This window comes from Ambystoma mexicanum, chromosome 1q (assembly GCF_040938575.1).
Source record: "Ambystoma mexicanum isolate Mex_15411 chromosome 1q, UKY_AmexF1_1, whole genome shotgun sequence".
Lineage (NCBI taxonomy): Eukaryota > Metazoa > Chordata > Amphibia > Caudata > Ambystomatidae > Ambystoma > Ambystoma mexicanum.
This window is the reverse complement of record NC_090922.1, coordinates 344,274,478-344,297,095: the sequence shown is the minus strand read 5'-3', so window position 1 is coordinate 344,297,095 and position 22,618 is coordinate 344,274,478. Positions and strand designations below refer to the sequence as shown.

At 44.3% G+C, this 22,618-nt stretch overlaps 1 protein-coding gene across 4 annotated transcripts in view; it reads left to right on the top strand.

The window, feature by feature from the left end:
• Nucleotides 1-22,618, top strand: part of LOC138527959 (transcription initiation factor TFIID subunit 4-like) — a 3,082,360-nt gene that overhangs the window by 255,767 nt on the left and 2,803,975 nt on the right. For 3 of the 4 annotated variants that reach the window (XM_069639368.1, XM_069639358.1, XM_069639383.1), the window contains 2 exons: nt 9,316-9,450; nt 15,933-16,166. In XM_069639368.1, coding sequence (XP_069495469.1) covers nt 9,316-9,450; nt 15,933-16,166 — 369 coding nt within the window. The remainder of the gene's footprint in view (nt 1-9,315; nt 9,451-15,932; nt 16,167-22,618) is intronic. The other variant, XM_069639375.1, reaches the window with a different exon arrangement.

The following is a 22,618-nucleotide window of genomic DNA, read 5'->3' as shown; positions in this document are numbered from 1 at the left end:
TTACATATGACCTTACTGGGCTGCTGACAATGAACTGCAGTTGAGAATGTTCTGTATGTGCCTTTCTTACACTCCAGACCAATCAGAGAGCTCATTTGGAATCTCTATCTTGGCTTGGGATTCTCTCCACAGTCTGTACAGCAAAGTTAAGGCCCAAACCATTTTTCATATAAAACACATTCATCCACAACCACAGTAATGAAACCTGACAGTATCCAGCCATCAAGAAACCACACCCGGTGTGGGACCTCAATGTGGTCCTGGGCATCCTGGCCAATAAACCATTCAAGCCAATGGCGTCCGCGGACCTCAGGCTAGTTACCATTAAGACTGCCCTCCTAATGGTCATTACCTTGGCACGCCAATTCAGTGAGATCTAGGCACTAGTGGATTCAGAGCCATACACTACATTTCATAAGGACAAGGTGGTGCTCAGAACACACCCCACATTCTTACCTAAGGTCGTCTCCTCTTTTCACCTTAATGAGGAGATAGTGTAACCTACTTTCTTCGCGGACCCTAAGGATGACGCACTTTTTAGATGTCAGACATGCTCTAAAATTCTACCTGGGCAGAACCAAGAGCTTCCACAAATCAAATGCCCTCTTTGTCACCTTTGGAGGGGTCAAAACCAGGCTGTCACTCACCATAGTGGCTAACGTACTCCTAGTCCATCGTCAACTTTCCTCCATACGTCCCACTGTCCTCCCTCCTTATATATTTTGTGTCATTAGGCAATGTTAATGTTGTCAAAGGCGACTGAGGAGTGGCGCCGTTGGAAGGAATCTGGCGTACATCCTCTCAGGGCTGCGCCCACGCGCACATCTAAATTTAAAGAGGAAGATGATTTTTCTGGTGAAAAAGGTTCCGTCTCCCGTCCCTAGCGAGGGACGCCCATAGTGTATGGAGGAATGGGCACTATGGACTAGGAGTACATTAGTTACTACAGTGAGTAACTTATAATTTACTGGGGGTTTACCAGTGCAGGAGAATCACCAGGATGACTGGTCTTCGGGGAGTGTAAGTGGGATCACTGACGGGTGAGATGCAGATGCCCCCTTCCTTATAATACCTCTTCCCCATACTACCCCGTAGGATATGTAAAAGCTTTACCCCCCCTTTCCTACACAAACACTTTCTCACACCACGAAAGACAACGGACTAACACCAGAGCCGTTTACCTGACATGTCCCAACACAAGGGTCAGGCAAAGTCAGGCAATTGCCGATAACTACGCACACCTGACGGCCCTTTCCCAACGGGGATAAAAGGCGGATCACGAGAGCACACTTTGAGCAAGGCCGAACCCTCAAGGAAGCAGCGATTCCGAGACTGCAGTTCAAACGAAGGAGAAAGGCGGTTGAAACCAAAAGGACGACAGTGAGGGAATTGCCCTTGCCCTTTTCAACCCAGACCCGCTAAGCCTTCGTAGACAGAACTATAAGACTGGGAAACGCATCTGGCGATTGGTGTGACAGATGTCAACGGTACACAGGACCTCACACATCGATAGTCAGGGTGGGGAAAAGAACCTGCCACTGTGGTACCGTCCTTGACTCTAGCTGAAGAAAAGCCAACGAGTTCAACGCAGCCGGTGAGTCGGAGGAAACTGATAGAAAACCGGACAGTGTTAAGCTCATGGTTGCAGTGGCAACATTTGTGAAAAGAAAAGAAGATTATAGACAAAGGTCTTTTGTGAACTAACAAGATATCAAGGTTAGAGTGGTCCGGCGATGCGTGGGCGTTCATTCGAAAGGTGCTAACAATGCCCCCCCTCCTGAACAAGGAATATGTGTTTGAACTGAGAAAACAACAAGAACCAAGAGGCTCAGGGGAGGCTAGCGAAAGATGTTAAAGTGGTCATACAAGGGCGAGTCGCACCCATTGTGCTGTCGAGTCTTTGACATGTTGTGAAAGGGATCGGAGCCCAGCTGAGGGGGATCCTCAGGTGATGAAGAGTCGCCTGACCTGAAGATCCATAGAAGGAACTGATTGTTGTTTGTGATGCATCATGCCCTCTGAAGCAAGAGACTTTGCATAAAGAGACTTGGGCACAGAAGGCTTGTCTTTTAAATGGGATCTCATTTTACATACCTCTGGCTTGAGAAAGAAGTTGATGAATTGAGACAAAGGTTCTAATTTTGAGCTTATGCCTGAGACGATGGGTCTACCTGGTGGAGGTATTTTTCCTTTATGTACCTTAGGTAAGGCGTAAAAGGCAGGTTTTCTGTGTCTTAGGGTTCGAGAAGTCATATTCCTTAGCGCTGATGTGTCCTTCTGCTATGGCTTCCTCCAGAATGGGGATTACAACAATTGGCGTATTTCTTCCGTGGGGTCACTCCCCAGTTGCCTATTCTGCTGCCCAGGTTTCCTGCACGTTTGTCTGGTCTTGCTATTCTTCAGTTTGTCTGTCCAATTTATAAAGCAATTTTTAATCTTTTCTATTTAACCTGTGTCGTGAATCATCACCAATATCAGGGCCTCACTTCCCTTTTGTTTCTTAACAATGTAAGTTATTTTCATGTTTCAGCTGTCTAATGAATGAGCTTCCTGGAACCCTTTCCACTCCTCCACCCTTTTTTACTCATTTTTGCTACAATTAGATTCACACCGTAAGCTTTGCTATTGGTGCCTTATACAAGGTTTGTCCCCAAGGTGGCAATTCTCAAAACTGTTTTTAACACAAGTGAAGGGCTTTCTGAAGTAGCACCGACTTTTAAAGGACATCTGAATCTGTAAAGCAAAGATGCACATATTTCCATAGTGCCTCACGATTGACAGACAGAATGCACTTCGAAATGCATGGACAATATTAAACATCTCCCTGTGCCTTGTTGCAACAGCTGCCGGGCCTATTGTGCATTTGGGGTTTTTCAACTGGGACTTTAGCGGTATTAACCACTACTGTGGCAGTGACATAACTATCCCTCGGACATGGATATACAAAAAAAGTGTTGTTGACATTTCACTATTTCACCAACCAGTTCAGTACTTATCGTGGTGAAATGTGTTTCCAAGGCCATGTGGGAAACGGCAGCTTATTATACATTAATTTCAGACATGCTTCCAATACAAATCCATTCAAGGGGGCTTTCCTGTTAATCATTTGTTCTGGTGCACTACATTACATTTCTCTTACTCACACATCTCGTGCACCGTTTTCACTTACATGCTTCTTTATGAATCGGTCCCAGGACTTTTGCGAACAGTAATCCTTTAAACCAGTCAACGGAATTTAAATACATGTTTGAGGACTATTGTAAAGAAGTTGACAAGAACATCTCAATTATTAGCTATGCAAATTAACAGTACATTGTGTCAAATTATTTAATGTGCCAGCTACTCCATTGATCTAATCATGCTAAAAAAGGTTATCTTTGTAAATTGCACTGATGCATTAACACTAAAGTGCTTCTGAAAAGTGGTGCGTATGTATGGTACGAGTCCACTCAAATGGAACGCCTTTTTATGCTGAAAATGTTCACTTGTAAGAGCCCCTTGAAAACATCACACAGAGTATTATTGGTAATAGCTGTGCTTTTTTAAGTGTGCTAGATGTATACATTGCAGGTAGTGTGCCTGATGATTTTTTTCTATTTACCACTACATTTTAAAATCACAATTTTTATTTGTTTGCTTAGTACATTTCAACCAGAAATTCTGTAGCTAGACTAAACTAATTATAGTGACAAATACGATTCTATATTGATGGAGGTAGACCTCACAGTGGGGGAATGTAAGTAAGACTGTAGATAACTCTGCATAGTTGCTGAAAGACTAGAGAAAACAGATTATCCATAGTTCCTGAAATATATCATGATGCAGTTGGTGCCCAGGATACTGATCTGTTTAGGATAATCTTCCTGAAAGGGCAAGTCGCTCTTACAGGGATTTTTTAATGCTGCTAGGGAAGCAGGTGAACTCAAATCCAGGCAGAGGGGTGCTGTACTTGAACTGCCAAGGACCTACTTGAGCTACCCTTGCTTTCCAGATATGTGGAGGGAAGATGGTTCAGGCAGGATTGTGGAAGTTATGCTTGATGGAAAATAGTTATTTTGATTTGGCCCAAGTTGAGCATCCTGCATCATAGGTCCATTTAGTGATGAATGACAATGCAGCATTCTGTCACTTTATCCAATCTACCCTCTGGTCAATTGGTATACCGTTAGAGTTGAAGGATTGGCCTTAGGAGACAGGTGAAGATTGAATTGTAGAGGAAGCAGGACACACAGTTCGAACAGGCTAAAATGTAGCAGTTTGACACGTAGAGTGCTGTACCAATAATGACCAGAGAAGTCCATATTATGAGATTGAGTGAGGCTAAATCGACCAAGAGGTCTATTAACATGAGAAAAGATTGCTTTTGTGAGTCCTTGTGAAGAAACGGATACATAGATGAAATCACCCCCAATGGACTGTACTGCCTAAACTCGGGCTGGATGGTTTCAGGAAGTTGTTAGTGGAGAGGGATATAGCAAATCTGTTCAAGACCAGCTTCTCAATGATCTGGCAGACGGCAGTCTGGCCAGTAGTTAGGGAAATTAGCAAGGTGAGCTGATTATTTTGTAAGCAGGAATGTTTTGGATTTCAATTAGAAGAAAGGTGAAAAATAATTGACCTTGAGTTTGGAATGTGTAAGGGATGGTCGTAGGTGGGAAAGAAGGGGGGTGGGGAGTTTTTGGGCATGTAATGAATATGCTGGTTCTTGCAAACCAATGATAGGTGTGATCCAGAGTTGTGGACATAGGATATTTAGAATGACCATGAAAAGGAGGTAGCAAACATTGAAGGTCATATGGAGGGGCTCAGTTAAAAAGTCAATGAGGCAAAGTCTGTCATTGAATGGGTGATCATTTCCAGTGGACCCTGTTAAGGATTTCAATCCGGCGATACACACCTTGGTCTCGGCCTAGTATGTAGCGCACAACTGAGATGCTTTTCTCCTTATTTTATGCAGATTTAATTTGAGATGGTATACAACGTGTATCGCACCCCCTTTTCAAATACCCCGGGTCACAATGGACCATGAACCAGGCTGGTTGGTAAAATTCAATATTTATTTATTTATTTTAAAATTGGAAAGGAATCATACTATTTTTAATATGGGGGAGCAATCACCAATGGGGTGATAATTACAAAGAGGATGTAAGCAATACACTTGGTTTAACCTTCTAGTGGGACCTATACAAAACACCAGGGAGTAGGAGCACTTTTTGATTTAGGAAAGATAGCACCCAAGTTAGGCTTTCCCCCTGCAAGGTACCCTCAACCCACAAATAATCAATTCTGAATGGATGGAAAGTCACATCAGTTGATCAGGAATAAGATGCAGAAAGCAGAATCCAAATCCGACCTTCCCTCACCAAATAAGAGTGGAAAACTGATTTTAAACCCTTTGCAATGTTATGAAATGACACTCGGAAATGGACAAATAATTAATGTGCGAAAATGAATGGAAAGTTTAAAAGATGTTGCAGCAAAATGACATGTGTAAAAGTTGAATTTTCTTAATTCCCGTTTTAAATTACCCAATAATAATAAAAACGGGTTAAATACTCTGATTTGGAGTGCAGTTTTTGGGTCGGGGGATAGATATATAGTTGAAAATAGGTCTCTAGCTATGTAACAGGATGAGTTATGCAAGATATAAAAAGGTGCGCTTTGAGTAAAAGGAAGCAGTGAAATGGGAAAGGAAATCAGTTGTGACAAGAACAGTTTTACTCTAAACTGGAGTATTCAGAATAGACCACCAAATATGGACACAGTAAGATCCAAGGTTGATTTGCGACTTCAACCCTGTCACTTGAAATAGGACTAATGGTTTAGGATTACAGAAGACAAAATTGAAAAGAGATGGCGCTAGCACTTTAAGAAGTCACGGGCAGGGTGCACAGATAATTCTAACAGTTATAACAAGTTATCAGGATAAGGATAGGATGGCTTAGATAGTGGGATAAGGACACAGGCAAGACAAGTAGACTATGGATTTCTATGGGGTAGGGATTATACTTACAGTCCACTTTTAGTTTTGGGATTTTGGACCGTTAATCGTTCTGGTCACTAAACGGCAGCGCGCCTGGCAAAGGACAGCTGGGCAAAAGACAGCTGGGCAGGTCGGGTCACCGGATGGTAATTCTGGTCATTGGATGGCACAGGTACCTCTGGATGCAGTTAGTACATAAGCAGTTAGTGGGCAGCAAGCCAGGCTGGTTCAGTATGCTTCCCAAAGAATACCACAGCTTTTCCCTTTTTAATGGGAGATTAGTGGGTTGATCTGGATCCAAGGGCCTTGCTGGGAATAGGATCAGTGCTGCTTGGGTTTTGCAGTGGGCCCTGGAATAGGGTCGGCAATGCTTTGGCCTTGTAGTTGGAATCTGGACTCAGCAGTATGAATGGAACAGGACACCAGCGCAGGAAAATCAGGAATAGTCTGTGTCTAGAGTCTTGTCAGGGTTCTTTATATAGAGCATGGTGACATCATAGACTATATTGCTGGGCCGGCTTAGCTAAGCACGCCTCTAAGCATCTGGATTGGGCAATCAATGTTGGCTACCTCCCCTAAGATGTGACTCAGTTTAGGAGGTTGCATTTTATGGTGTAAAAAGACTTCCCACAGATCTTTTTGCCAAAGATCAGTCATAACAGAATTTACACATTTGTACATTTGCAGCACCTTAATAAATGACATAATCAGGCTACATATTTTATGTAGAGCATAGCAGTCCAACCCTGCAATCTGTGAGACATTGTTTGGTCCGTTTGATACTTTTTAGTAATTTTGAGTATGAAAGATTCAGCCTAAAATTCCATAACTTTATACACGTGTGGATGATCATAAGGGATGTAAGTATAAAAATTAGCATTGGCAACATGGATGCTTTTCTTGTAATCCACAAAACTTTGCCATTTCTATTCCCAAGGTGTCAGTGAATTCTACCATGTCTTCAATGAAAGCCCATAAAATCAAATTTAAACTGTAACATTTTCACATTTTTACAAAATCTTTCCGCAGAGATAAAAATCTTTAAAGTTTATTTATGAAATGTCTCAGAAGCAAATGGCAATCCTTTATCTGTCACTGGACCATTTTTTTCTTCTCAGCTGTCACCAACTGTCATTTCCTTCAGAGCAAGGTGGGGGTTTTCCAGCTTCATTGAAGGTTTATTGCCCCTTTGCCACTTCGCACTTTCTTGTACTGGGAGTTCCATTGTCAGGGGTTTCAGTCCAGACTAGATTCTTTCCCACCTAGTAATTATCATTCGGATGTTAGTCTCTGCTGAGAGTTTTTATGGTAGTTCCCTTCCTCTGAGTTAAGCCTTGGCTCTGCCAACAAGAATAACCAGTTTTTTTTTTTTTAGCTTACAAACTCCAGCCCAGGTGGTTTAAAACATTTATTTTCTTAGTTTGGGTCCTTAATTAAAACAAACCTGTGGAATAAAATAGCCCAACTGTGTATTAGCAACAGCAACAAAACCCCTTCACATTGCCAGATAAGGCAGGCTTTCATTCAACAGTTTACTTTTAAACGGTCATTTTTCTCATTTTTAGTTGCAAAGCACATATTTATAGACGTGTGGCGAAAAGCAGGCATTTAATTTTAAATTCGGTTTTGCATCTCCATCAGATTCCCACACTGTCTTGCAGCTATAGTTATTTCTTGTATGCAGGAGTTTTGTTTTGAAGCGCAGATGCCTTGAAATAGACATGGCTCAGATAGCTGGAGTTTCTTTTGAACTACTGAGCTTTGATACATTGTGAAGAAAATGAACGCGTTTCCTGTGCGAGGAAAAGTTGTTGATTTTTCTCAGAGTTGCTTTGACAGGGTCTGTCATTCAGGAATCATGCTTGGTTTTGCTGAAGCACAATGAGAGATGAATGGGCATGGTCGGGGCCTTATTAATCACAGTGTTTTAAGGAAGCGCAGATGAAAATAGCATCATAGCAGCATTTCTTTTAAAGGTGAAAAAGTTTCCTTTTTAATAGGGATTTTGGGCTTTCAGCAAAGCAGTACTGGCTTTTCACTTTATTCCATTTGTATGTGTCAGAACACACATGGAAAGGCTTCCTTAGTTTGCCCCCTTGTTCCATCCTGCCCAATATGTGCTTGGCAAGATGGTGCAGGCATCTTTTTGTTGCTACAAAACACAGTTTTAAGGCCATGGTTCTCACAGGAGACAGCGCAACCATTTTGCTGTTTCTGTGCAAATGCAGCTTGGTTTTGCTGAAATTCTGTTCAGTGGGTCAATGTAGCCCACAACCCTCGAGGTTAGCAGATGAGTCGACACTGGACAGAATGTAAGCCTGCAAAAACTGTAATGGGATGGGTGGATGATGGTTGGAAGGTTCACATAACAGAAGCTAAATTGATGGGCATGTGGATGATCAAGGAGAGAGGGGATCAGTGGTTGAATCTTATTGAGGATGGCATTGGCGTCTTCTCTCTAGCTATGGAAAAATGTTGGTGCTACCAAAAGCGTCCCTCTACGAGGACCTGGCGGTTAAGATCAAAGACGGGAGTCCTCCATCGTTTCTGAAATTCAGAAATAAAATGGATGCGATTTTGCATGCAGCAATGATCTCTTAAGGAAGAATTAGTTATGGGTCTCCCATACTGTAAACTCAAATTTCAGCGTTACCATTGGTGTCTTTTAGTAGACGGGATAAGTAACAGTACGTCATATTACGAATATGACAAATGTATCCGCCAATGGGGTCAGCGGGTAAGATATCTAGAGATTTTCCCCTGTAATAAAGCGAGGAAAGCCTATATGCGATTTCGATTGAATGAAATATAAACCAATGAAAAATTACAGCACTGGAATCGAGCTAAAGAGTGCCTACAGCTGGGGTTGCTGTAGGCACTCTTGTTCAAAGGAGGTTTGCCAGGCATTTTGGTGCTGGACTACCCTTGTGGGCGAGACAAAGACTGATATGCAAATTACTATTCCTCCTTTGTGAAAAGTACAGTGAGCGAAAAGTGATGGCTGCAGACTTTCAAAGTGGGTAAAAACCACAGAACATGTTATCACGCCATGTTCAGGCTAGAGAGGGGCTCCTGCTACATTTTTTTTGTATTTTCAGAAGAATATAGCTAGAACTAGAAGACTTGTAATTTCAGAGTTTTACTTGGTATGTTCTAATCATTATTTCAAATGCCATGTTGGTTTCCATATTGTTTCAAATGTTCTGTAAAGGTTTCTTTCGTTAGTGCACACATGGCTACAATGCAGATTAGATTTCTAGAAAATGTACATGTTTATGTATGGTAAATCTTGAAAAAGAATTGCTGATTTTTTTCTCTCATGGCTTTCACAGCAAACAGCAGCTGTAGCCACATCTTCAGTGCACCTCGCTCCTCCAGATCAAGCCAAAGTTGTTCAGTGTTCTGCTAAACCTGCAAGTTCTTCTGTGGTTACTTTACAAGGCAGCACAGCATTATCTCACACACAAGTGAGTAAACTCAATAATTTAAATGAAGATACAAAGTTCATTTTTTTTCTAAAACATTCTGTACAGAATTCGATATTTTCATTTTGGATGCATTGGGCACAAATCCTTTCCATTATATAATTACATGCATACATTTATAGTTTTAGTTGCTTTATTACTAGTTTTAAATCGGTTATCTTTTATATGTATGATGAGTTTGGTCACGTTTCCTTTTTTTATACTGTAATAACGATTTTGCTCTACACGATTTGTTACAGTATCTCTTCGATAAAGAATCGCCAGTATTTATTGACCCCCCACAAAGTAATGCTTACTGAAGTAAACAGTTTATACTCCTACGTCCCGACCCCTTACCTCCATACTTATGGGACATTCCTCCGTCCTGTGGGACGGGACCGGAGCACTTTGTAAAAAGCATCACATTTTTCAAAGATGTGTCCTTCCTCTCTTTTTACGCGGGGTAATGCACGCGACCGTAACCTCGCCCTCCTTAGCTCCGCCCAGCACATCGCCCATCAGTCCTTTTCTTCGCTTGATCGGGACTGGACGCACTTGCATCTTTGGAAGATTTTTTCCTTCCAGTGTCCTCCTTTCCTGCTCCGACTTAACGGTTGTGTGGCAGTCCGTCTATGCCGTTTCAGTTAGACTTTCCTCTTTGTTCTTCCTTTGACCAACGCTTCGCCCGGGCGGATCCACATCCTCTTTGTTTACCGTGTTTGGGTCTGGACCACCGGTGGGACTCGTGTTTTTACTGCGATTCCCTTTCGGTCCGGGCGCTTCAACGTCATTTAGAGCGGTGGGAGGAGGTGTTTCAGCGCACTCCCCCTATGCACTTTCAAACTTTCATTGACGAGAAGAAGAAACGCCTGGTGAGTTCTTTACTTTTTAGGGCACCACGACCGGGGGACTCCTTCCCGGGGTCTTCCTGGTCCGGGAGGAGCATCAAAAGCTCTGTTACCGGGGCTTGCCCTGAGGTGCCTTTCAGGCCTAAAAAGTGTACCGGAGTTTACTCTGAGGGTCTCCAAAAGGGGCCTATTGACACCGGATTACGATCCGAGGCCCCTCCTGTGGGGGCTGTTTGTGGGCCCAGTTCTACTGAGGCGGGAGGTACCAGAGCTTGCTTCGAGGTCTCCTTAACTGGAGCTTCCTGTAAAGACACTGGGGTACACCCTGAGGCCTCTGTTAAGGTTTTCCGTACCGAACTAAAGTTCGAGGCCCTTCGTGAAGAGGCTTTTACTGGGGTTGGGTCCATCGTTTGGAGGCTAAGGTGACCGAAAGTTCTGAGAGACCTGTTAAGGTCTTGTCGGTGAGGTGTACTCCGCATCGTTCCTGCTCAAGCAGTGACGCCAGTTCTGTTGAGGGGCCACGGAGTGAGGTCTCTGACTGAAATTCCTCTGTTACCGGTGTTGCCAAGGTCCTTCCGTTGAAGGCTATGCTGGCTGATAGCATGTCTCAAAAACATTCTAGGCCATGCCTTACAGGGTCGGCTGGGGTTCCTTGTGTCAAGGCTAAGATGAAGACCCCTGATCCATCTGTGGAGACCCCTGTCACACTTTCACACGTGTTGCAGTTCTCATCAGGTGCTGACAAAATGTGGCTACTCCCGCCAAGACTACAATGGCCATTTTGGATACCTCCCTTACATCAACGCCATTGGCGCTGGGTGTGGGGAGTGGCATTTCAGGTGAAAATCGTTTTTCTTGTGCGCATCCCTTTCGTCCAGTTTTTGACTGGAATGCTCGGATGCCCCTACCGCACAACATCTCATTCCCTGTGCGGCATCTGTGCCCTTGATCTATGTTAATAACAGCAGAGAAGGGCCCTCTTGGCAACCCTCTCCCTTACGTTCATGGAGTTACTCCGCTCATGAGAGGCCTCCTCCAGTCACCCCTAAATCGTCGGCGGAGGACGCTTTTTTTGATAAATTTCCAAAGCTAATGTGCTCTGACCCCATGAAGGAGTATTTTCGATGCTTGTTTAGGGAGATATGCTCTCCTGCGCCGTCTGTCCCAGTTGTGGCAACGGTGATTCCACCAGAGCCGTCTCTACCGGCCGGGCCTCCATCGGCCCTCGCTCCCTTGCCTCCATTCTCTCCAGTGGACAAATCTCCAGCAGTACCAGATGTTGCGCAGCTTGATCCGGATGTGTCAGACGACGCACAGGGGGATCAGGACAGCGAGGACCAGCCCCGCTCTGTTTGAGCCTTTCACAACCGGGTGCTGGCCATGATGTGTCTTTTGGATGTTCCAATACCCGAGGCACCCATTCCACAGGAAGGGGTGCTTTCGGGGGCGTTCACCTTGTCTCCTTTGGTGCGCACCGGCTTGTTCTTGCGAAAGGACGTTTTAGCCAAGGTCCGGAAAGTCTGGGAGAAACCACACTGTGGACTGTTCGTTATCAAAAAGATTGACGCTCGTTATAGGCTCCAGTCTTCGGTATAAGTGGCCTTATTGCCGTGTCCGCCCCCTTCCTCCACGGTGGTGGCTGCTGCTACATTACAATCCAGACATGCTTCATCGTCTTCTACAGCGGCAACGCAGGTTCTTGACAAAGAGGATAGATAAGCTTCTTGATACTTTGGGGAGGAAGATTTTCGCTAATTCAGCCCTGCATTTATGTCACGCTAATACGGAACTGGTATTAGCGGGGGCGAATTGAAAATGTGGAAAGGTCTGTCAGAGTTTGAGGAATTCATTCCCGCTAATAAACTAGAGGATTTTATAGCGGGATTGTCAGATGGCAGGGTCCTGGCGCAGGATATGCGGGAGGCCGCGGCGCATCATGTCGACACCTCGTCCTGGGGCCTTATGCTTGGCCTGGACACGTCTCGTCAGGCTTGGCTGCACGCTACCAAGTTCTCTAAAGAGGTGCAGGATAAAGTTCTGGACCTGCCTTTTGATGGCAAGGAGCTTTTTCACTCAACAACAGATGTTGAACTGACTAAGACTAGCACCCAGACAGCCAAGTCCTTGTCTGTCTTGGTAAAACCGCCTTTCAGGGCACAGAGAACGTCTTCGCAGCCTTGGTCTTCCTCTGTTTTTAGGGGATTTCTGGATCGGAAGTCCCATAGGGTCGATACTCCATCAGGAAATTCCCGCCGACGGCAATAACGGGGCAGGTTTTTCTCCCGTTCCTCATCCTCTTCAGGTTCAGGTGGCGCTGCCACTGATAAACCAACTAAATTAAGTTTCTCTGTGCTCGCACGAGACCCCGGTGGGAGGGCGCATTGCATCTCACTGGGAGGCGTAGCAAGCCATCACCGAGGACCGGTGGGTTTCCGCTTGCCCCTTCCCCTTACCCCACCCTTCAATCCCTCCTTCCAGCAGTCAGGGTCGTTCTCCCTCAGAGCCAAGATACAGAAATTGCTGGATCTCAGGGCGGTGCAACCCGTTCCCCTAGGGGAGCGCTTCTATTCCCGGCTGTTTACAGTGCCCAAATCCAACCAGGCTGGCCTGCGCACCATCCCAGACCTTTCCCTGTTCAATCTCTCTCTACCCCAAGAGAAATTCAAGATGATCACGCCCTGTCAGATAAAGTCCTCCTTACAGAAGGGCGATTGGCTCACCGTGGTGGACCTTCAGGATGCTTATATGCATATTCTGATTCGGAGTCCGCATCGGAAATACCTACATTTTTCCATGGGGGAGGAGCATTTTCAGTTCCGAGTGCTCTGGTTTGGCCTCAGCTCGGCACCGCGGGTCTTTACGAACATGATGTCGGTTATCGCAGCTCATCTTCGGCTTCAGGGTATCCATGTGTTTCCGTATTTGTACGATTGGCTGCTGCGCAGTCCTTGTCCTTAATCAGCCTTGAGCAACCTTCAGTCTCTCCTCCAGCTCCTGTTCCATCTTGGGCTGTCGGTGAACTGGCGGAAATCCTCAGTGCCGGTCTCTCAGGATCTGATTTTCATGGGTTTTCGGTGGAACACGATCGACTGCAGAGTGTATCTGACCGGGGACAGAATGGCGGATCTGTTGGCCATGTGTCAGGTGTTTGCGCAGTCAGAGAGTATGTCGGCCTGGTGGTTCCAGAGGCTTCTGGGCCTCATGGCCTTGTGTGTGCTGGTTCTTCCTATTGCTTGTCTCAAGATGAGGTGAACACAGATGGCTCTTCAGAGTTCTTGGCGCCAAGCAGTGGACCGAGGCTCCAAAATGATTCCTGGTCCATCTTTCATGAGAGCAGACCTTTTGTGGTGGTCGTCTCTCAGCAATTTGTCGGTGGGTGCGGCCTTTCAGGACCCCGGCCGGCTAGTGAAAATCACGACAGACTCTTCCCTTCTGGGGTGGGGTGCGACATTGGACCTTCTTCAGGTTTCCGATCTCTGGTCAAACCAGGACAACTCCTTCATATAAATCACTTGGAGCTCCTGGCGATTTTTCTGGCGCTCAAAGCGTCCCAGCCTGTCATTGTCAACAAAGTAGTTCGGATCTGCACGGACAATGTGGTGTCCATGATTTATATCAACAAGTCCCCTCCTCTTGTGGAACTTGCCATTCAAATATGGGAATGGGAGGTTCAGCATAGCATCTGGCTGGTGGCAGTGCACATCCCGGGTCAGCTGAATGTTACTGCAGATGCCCTCAGATGACGTACAATGGTCAGCTACGAGTGGGAACTGAACTCGGAGGTCCTCTTGCAAATCTTCCTGTGTTGGGGCACTCCAGAAGTGGACCTCTTTGCAACGGCGTCAAACAGATAACTTCCCCTGTATGCCTCCAGGAACGGGCTGGGAGACCTCCTCTCTGGGGGATGCCCTCGAAATTCCCAGGCTCAACATGAGAGGCTATGCTTACCTGCCTCTGCCTTTGATTCATCGGACACTGTGCAAGCTGAGGAGCACGGTGAACTGTTCGGTTGCCAGTCAAAGGATCAACAGTGAAAGGGTCGACAGGACAAAGGATCGAATTTTTTTTTTTTTTTTTAACATATATATATATTATTTGTTGGTCGGGTCCCCTCCCCTAAAAACACACTTTTTTTTCCAAAACAAAAACCTAAAAAAATATATATAATTTTAAAAAAAATTCGATCCTTTGTCCTGTCGACCCTTTGGTGTCGATCCTTTGTCCTGTCGACCCTTTTGATTCGATCCTTTGACTAGACACCAAACTGTTCTCTTGTGCTCATAGCACCGTGGTGGCCAGCAAAGTTTTGGTTTTCAGAGCTCCAACATCTGTCGGTGTGTGCACCTATGAGGCTTGCGTTGGTTCCCGACCTACTTCACCAGAGAGATCGGCAGCTGTGGCACCCCTCCCCACAATCGTTCAGCTTGGCAGCATGGTGCCTGAGTTCAGATCTTTAGAACACCTCAACTTGTCCGCTGATAACATGCGTATTATTCAAGTGGCCAGGAAGCCCTCGACGAGATCTCCATACAGGAGCCTTGCCTGTCTTCTTTCCAAGCCCAGCCTCAGAGGCTGAGAGGGTTTTGCATTGCTTTGACGTTAGAAGAGCTCTTAAGTTCTATCTGGAGAGAACATCTGAATTTAGGAGTTCTTCTAAACTCTTGGTAACCTTCGGTAATCTGCAGGGTAAACAGGCCCCCAAAGCAACTATTTCCATATAGATTGCTGCCTGTATTATGGAGTCTTACGCTGTTCAAGGTCTTCAACCACCAAAAGGGGTTCATGCACATCTGGTATGGGGCAAGGCAGCTGCTGTTGCCTTTCAAAAGTATGTCCCCTGGGAGACCATCACGAAAGCTGCTACCTGGTCCTTCCTCTTCATCGGCCTTTTGTAAACACTACTGTTTGGATCTGAGCTCCAGGTTTGATGCTCAGTTTGGCAAGGCTGTGCTTAAAAACCTTTTCCAGTAAGGAGTTTTCCATCCACCTGTAATTCCTGTGAGGAGTGCTTGGCAATCTCCCATAAGTATGGAGGAAAGGGGACGGGATGTAGGAGGTATCAGGTAATAATATCGCCACATATATGGTCGCCGTAAATAATATAGCCGGGAAAATGTCGTGGCGATATTATTTGGGTGATCATATATGTTCCATGCAATAATGTCGCCACAAAAAACTACCATTTTTCGGCGATATTTTTGCATGCCGATATTTTTGTGGCGACATTATTACATGGAACCATGTAGGAGTATAATAAGGTTACTCACTGTAGTGACCACCTTACTCCTAGTCCATAGTCCCCTTTCCTCCATACACCCGCCCACCGTCCCCTCTAATAAGGGTCCTATGTTATTGCTTAAAGGCGATAGAAAAGTACTGATGGGCGATGCGCGGGGTGGAGCTAAGGAGGGCGGGGTTACGGCCACGTGCGGTACCCCGCGTAAAAAGAGAAGATAGACACATTTTTTAAAGATTTGATGCTTTTTACAAAGTGCTCCGGTCCTGTCCCACCGGACGGGGGAATATCCCATAAGTATGGAGGAAAGGGGACTATGGACTAGGAGTAAGGTGGTCACTACGGTGAGTAACCTTATTATTTTTCAACATTGATGTTGCATATTTTGTTTCTCTGAAAAGGTATCCCTTACGAATAGCGGCAACCAGAATCTATTCAGAGGGGCAGCAGCAGGTGGAACTCCTGCACCTCACCAGCCATCAGTTATTACCGGTGGGGTAACTCCAGTGTCAAGCCCCAGACCACCAACAGGTCTGCCTTGCTTTCCTCCCCCACCTCACACTGCTGCTCAGATACCACTGCAACCACAGGTCATTCCCAGCTCTCCTGTTCCTGGAACTACACTCATAGTACAGGTCAGTCTGTGACTTCTTCTCTGGTGGCAGATGAGGTACGATCTCACCATTTGTAATGTGCATTGTTAGCAACGTCTTCAAATCATAGTTCGTTAGTATCTTAATTAATATGTACTAAATTCACAGCCCGTTGCTTCGACCAGCTCTGTGATTATGACATTGGTATTTTGGTACTTTTGACAAAGAATTTTGGGGATAATATATTTTATCTTATTCTATGACATGTTTTATTCTGTATTTTATCCCCAGAACCTACAATGTTATGAAGCATGATACAGTATAATTAAACAGTAATATCAACCATTGAAATGTTTTTGAAGAAGTGCAAACATTCTCAAAATAAGAACGATCTTTATTGAATGACGATCATGAGTAAAAAACAAATCTGTTTTGGAGAATAGCAGCATGGTAGTATTGTAATCCGGTTTTATAAGGCATTGTCTTTCCTTTTAGACTTGCTCATCGCTTCCCATTCATGAGAATTAATCACTGTGCATACATTTGCAATCTGTGATGAATCGTCCCTTCTGGAGATGCTCTGTTGACAATATGTTAATGTTAAAGGATATTTGTACCGCTCACTATCACCACCACAGTGGCCCCATGTGTTCTGGCAGATCTGCAAAGTAAAGGGGGTAGGAGGTAGGTTAGTGGGAACGAGCGGGATAAGTGCAAGAGAGCAGTGATGTGCTGTTGGCAGCTTCAGTTAGGTTAACAATGTTCGCTGAGCTATGGGTGGTTTGTTTTGTTGTTGCGGTGTAGTGAAGTTTGTGCGGTTTGTTGTGCTTTAGGGTTGTGGCTGTGTTTGGTTAGAGTTTGAGAGGTGTATGCTGAGCGGTGAAATTGTTAGTGGGTTGGTTATTGGCCTCGCTATCTAGAAGTGATATGTGATAAACCTCCACGTTCCTTCTAGATGTGGCGCATGAATATCTCCCCATTTCTGTTTAGATTCGGCACTGGCTAATATTTTCAATCCTGTCTATATACGAGGCACACCAATATTCACTATTATATGCAAATGTGGTACTGGCCCACCTTCAAAGTTCTGTCTAGATGCAAGCAAGCTAGCATTCACAATTCTATCTAAATGTGGCATTGGTAATATTCCCAATGCAGTCTAGATGTGGCAATGGCTAACATTCGCAATTCCATCTAGATGTGGCACTGGCCGACATTCACAATCCTGTCTAGATATGACGCAGCCTAATGTTCACAATTCTAACTAAATGTGGTACTTGCTATCATTCACAATTCTGTCTGGGTCTGGAGCAGGCTAATGTTCACAATTCTATCTAAATGTGGTAATTGCTAACATTCACAATTCTATCTAAGTGTGGCACTTGCTAACATTCGTAGTTGTAAGTGTCACGCTTACAATCCACACTTATAAGTGTGGCACAGGAAGTCTGTCATGTGTATTGGTCTCCAAATGGGCAAGCCCACAGAGAAGCAAGCATTTCAAAAGTAGGACATGGTGAATGAGAAGAGAATGCATAGAATGCTGATTGGGAGGAAGAGAGGGACCTTCATTCCAATTAGGTTTGCCGCTGGGGTGGAGGAGAAAGGCAGTGAGCTACTTACAGCAACTTGAAACACTTGAGAGGGTGAAGCTGACATGGAAAAATTACCCACTAATAAAAATGCAGATTGAGCAAGCAAGAATAAGATTTGTGAGCTGCTCCTTGAATTGTTACGGTGAAGACGGAGAGGTGTTGCAAAGCTGGTGAAGGACGTTGGGCCCTATTGTGTATGGATGTCCACCTGGGCTCACCTGGTCTTGAGACCCGCGTGGAACATTGGGGTGGGAACAATGACAGTTGGGGACAGGGTTTGGAGGCGAGCTATGCGGCTGACGCTTGTCCATCTCCAGCCTCCCTTTGATGATTAATAAGTGTGGGATGTTTTTACCCATGCATCCAAGCCCTACAATAAAACTGTGCAGTACTGGCATGGAAAACATCATGATGGCCAGAACTCCCCAGAGAGTGGACAGGGAAAACATGAAGAATAGGCTGCCACCCATTTTTGTCTATGTTGTGAGCACAGGAGGGCACTGCCTAAAACCACCAGTGGGCTACTCACACAGTAGCCTGATACCATTGGGAATGGCAATGCTGATTGCCAAAAAAAGCAACTCAGAACTGTGGGGAATTCATTTTCTTAATCCAAAAATGGTTGCATTACCAGTACTCACCACTATCAGAAAGCCGGCGTTTTAAAACCACCAGACTTTTGTGGAAAACTGAACAAATGAAACAAAACCAGACCAAGGAAAGACTTGCTAAGAGGTGGATACAATGTAAAACTATATTCTGAAATGACTTGAAGGAAGTAATTATTTAATGTATATGTAAAAATTGTCAGTTTGATTTGAATGTAGAAAACTGGGAACAAAAAGTGACATTTAGCTGAAACCTGGCTTAGTGAAACTGGATTCTGCCTGACAACTACCCCCGACAGGAGAAACCTGTTCAGCCACTCTTCCCAGGCCTAGCTGCATGCTGCTGCCCCTGGCCAAAAGGAGTTGTCACCTCTCTGATTAGATTAGGAGTGGCAGCTGGGGACTACAGGGAGTTGAACAACGGCCTGTCCTGTACTCAGGCAAATGTTATATTGGGGGCGTCGTAAAAGTGGCTTCCTCTTAGGGGAAACTGGGAGGGGCAGTGCCTCTGCTAGCAGCTGAGCTTGGGGTAAGTGGATAAACCAGTTATTCCTCCCTGTGATGTGGGAAGCCACACCCCTTTTTGACCAGAGCATAATTTTAAAAAGATAGATAACTCATAGTGCGGACTTGTCAGAATTATATAAGTAATATCATTATTTTTGTGATTTTTCTGTGAACATTTTGAGGGGCGTTAGGACCCTGTGGTGTATTCTGGGGGTTGCTAGCGGAAAATAGGGTCTCACTCCAAATGTTTGCATGTTAAAAATCTGACACTTCATCAATTATTGTCCATACTCCTTGCGCACATGTGTGTAATTTTGGGTAAATGTCCGATATTGCAAAACCAGTTAAAAAGTGCAAAATGTTGTCATTTTTGAATGCAAGCCCCCAGGATGATCAGAGGGGGACAAGCATGGACCATAAGGAATATATAATGTGCACATGTAATTTCAACAAATTGTATATCTGGGAAGGATGTATTTGAATCAAATATAGATTTGTGGGCAAACTGACAAGGGGAGGTTCCTCTGACCATAAAACCTACAGCATCACTCTGACTCACATTTCCTTCCCCCAATCATGGGAGAGGGGAGAATTGGGCCAATGACAAGTAGAGAGGGGCAGGCTTAGCTAGGCCCAGGCACACACCCATTTTCAAAACACATAAAAAGAGACTGCTGGGACAGGTAGAGACATTCAACTCCATTTGCCCGTGGAGCATGCTGACCGACGACTTCACATCCAGAGATCCAGACTTCAAATCCATCAATCTCCAAAGACCAGAACTTTACTTCAGAACTTAAAGCAAGGGCCTAAACCCACAAACTGAGAACTCTTCTCCGCAGGCCTCAGCAACCTTAAAATCATTTGCGAACTATTCCACAGCCGGGCGAGCTGTTTGAATTCTTTTGCCAAGAACAATTGCCAGAGACCAGACCAGAGATCCAGAGTGACCCAGACCGCTGTGAGCAGAACAAGAGAGCTGACCCAGATCACTGTGAAGTGCCGAGACCAGAACCGGAGTCCAGTCCAAAACCTGACCAGATCCGTGGCGAGGCCTATTTCAAATTTATATTGTGAGTACCTAGCAGAACTGTGCAGAACCAATCTCTTAGTTAAAATAATCTAATCCAAACTATTTTAACCTAAGTAGAACTGCCTCATAGAAATCGTATCATCTGTCATTTTTAAAGCTGCACAACTGTCACCTGTCAATTCTGCAGCTGCAAGCTGTCACCTGTCATTTTGAGTTTACTTTAAATCCGAAAAACTACTGTTATTTAATTGTCCGTATCTCTGGAACCGTTTGGGCTAGGAACGAAATTTCCAAGCAGCCTAGAACCAACTTCCTACTCCCTATACTTTTTCCGAAATCACGAGACACGCACTCACGAAATTTACCGCGATTTGCGATTTTGGCTCCATTTCTCCACTTGTCAAGATAGCAGCTCCATTCTTTCTTTTGTTAAAATCCGTTTGCAACCTGGTAATAACTCATAGAGCATTGCTAAAGTGAGCCTGAACTAATAGCAACATGATCTCCCACTCACCCTGAATCTCTAGAGGGAATTAAAATCAGTTGCCACATTTTCCCATCCATTGCCATCACATTTAAAAAGCATTTTGGGCCTGTGTTTCAAACTCCTACCTGTTTCCTCTAAGCTTGCTGGGGGGGAACTGGATTTCGTATTGCATTTGATTGCATTCCTGAGAACCGTGTGCTCCTCTTTCCATCTCCTTCCATTTCTTACATTGCATAGGAGAGGGGGGTGAATTGCCAGAGAAAAAGTGATTATCTTATCTTTTGCTAAAATCATATCAAGTATTTCTGTACTGCATTTTATTCCTCATTGCTTTTCCCTTGAAATCATAAAAGTATTTTTCCTACTTTATCCATCCTATACTAACTCCTCATTGATTGTAAAGAAGTGTGCTAGTGCCAGAGTACCCCTTGTTGATCAACATCATATGTCTAAGTGTAATATCAGATATTAATTTATAGAAATGTGATATATATATATATATTGTTTAAAATTTCAAATAAACCTTTTAATTTGCAAAACAAACCTACTTCTTGGCTCAGTGGGGTCAGGGGGATTCTAAGAGGGGGGTGTTATACAAGGGTGGTCATCCAGAGTACTGAACTGAATATAAAAATACATCAATAAGGGTTTTCCTCAGCATCCCAGACTAGGCATTGACTTAGCTGTAGTGTTGATTGAATATCGCTTACATAAGTTACACTTATCAAATCCTGCCTATTGCTCATTTATTGTCCCTACAAAGTGGTGACCACTCTGGGATATGGTGTAAATCTTGTCTCTGTGGGCGGAGCGGAAATGAGGACAGGGGTGTTCCACGAGGTGCTGCTCTCAGGAAGTGCAAACAAATAAAAAATGCTGAAGCTGGTGGTAAAGAGACTGGGAAAAATAAAGCAGAACGGCAGTGCAGATAGTTGAGGAAAGTTAAAAAGCAGTACCTCTTAGTAAAATAGATATACATCTCTACAGAGGAGTTCATTCAGAGAAGATGGAAGAAAGAAGTTTATCTGTTGTAGCCATAAGAAGACTGATTAACTTTAAAGTTTCAAAGCTGCCACTGTTTTTTAGTATACTATGGAAGGAGCTTTTTGAGGCATACTTGATGTCTAGGATGGCGAAGTGTTACGAGCATCTAAGAAATTATCACTATTGAAAATCGCAATAGGTGCAGAAGCAGTGAGGAAGATGAAGCAAATACCAGCATGTTAAGATGAGGAAGACGATGAGGCATATGCTATATGGGTGGCATGACTAGAAGAGAGGTTTGCTGAGAAAAGAAACATGGTCATAGAGATGTTCAATATCTATTTGAGGAAAAAGATGGCAGGTAAAAGTATAGATGACTATGTAGGAGCTTTGAGAGTATTGGGCGCATACTGCGGGTTTGAAAGTGTCACTCCTGAAAAGGTAGTGAGAGATCAAATAATGAGTGCCCACAACAAGAAGATAAAGGGAGAGGTTTTGGACTGGAAAGAATCCTGATTTGAACACTACCATTGTAATAGCGAGAAGTCTTGAAGCTTCGGAAATGAACATGAAGGCATTAGAAGGAGAGAAAAAGGATGGGCTATATATGAAGGGAAGCAGAAACATTTCTTTCCGATATGGTAAACGGGATCCCCTGGTGAATAGTAGACTGTGTCCAGCAGTGCAAAAGGAATGCTCAAATTGTGCACAAAGTGAACATTTTGCGAGGATATGTCATGTTAAAAATAGGAATAGATTAAGCTACACTGAGCAAAGTGCAGAGATGCAGGAAGATTGATATGATTATATCGTGTTGATGGTGAATGCAGTAAATGATGGGAGTGAACGGGACAGACCTTGGAGTATTGTTTCATTCACTGGGCATAGGAATAAGGTCATGACTGACTCTTGCTTCAAGCACACTATATTGGACTTGGAGGTTTTCAAAGCAGTTTTTGGGGAGTGTAAATTGTACAAATAAGACATTCATCCAGGACGATATGGTGGTGGAAAAATAGAAACTTTTGGTTACATGATGTGTGACATTACGTACAAGGATCGTAGCATGAATGGAAAGGTTTATGTAGCTGTAGGAGGGGCACCCATTCTGGGTGGGGATACAACAAGGAGAATTACAGATAAAACTACAACCAGGTGAAAGAGAACAAGTGCTGTGTATGGCAGCGAAAATGACACAAGAAGTGGTGAGCAACCATGCAAAACTGTTCCACAAACAATTAGGAATGTTGAAAGCATTTATGCATGAAATAGTATTGAAA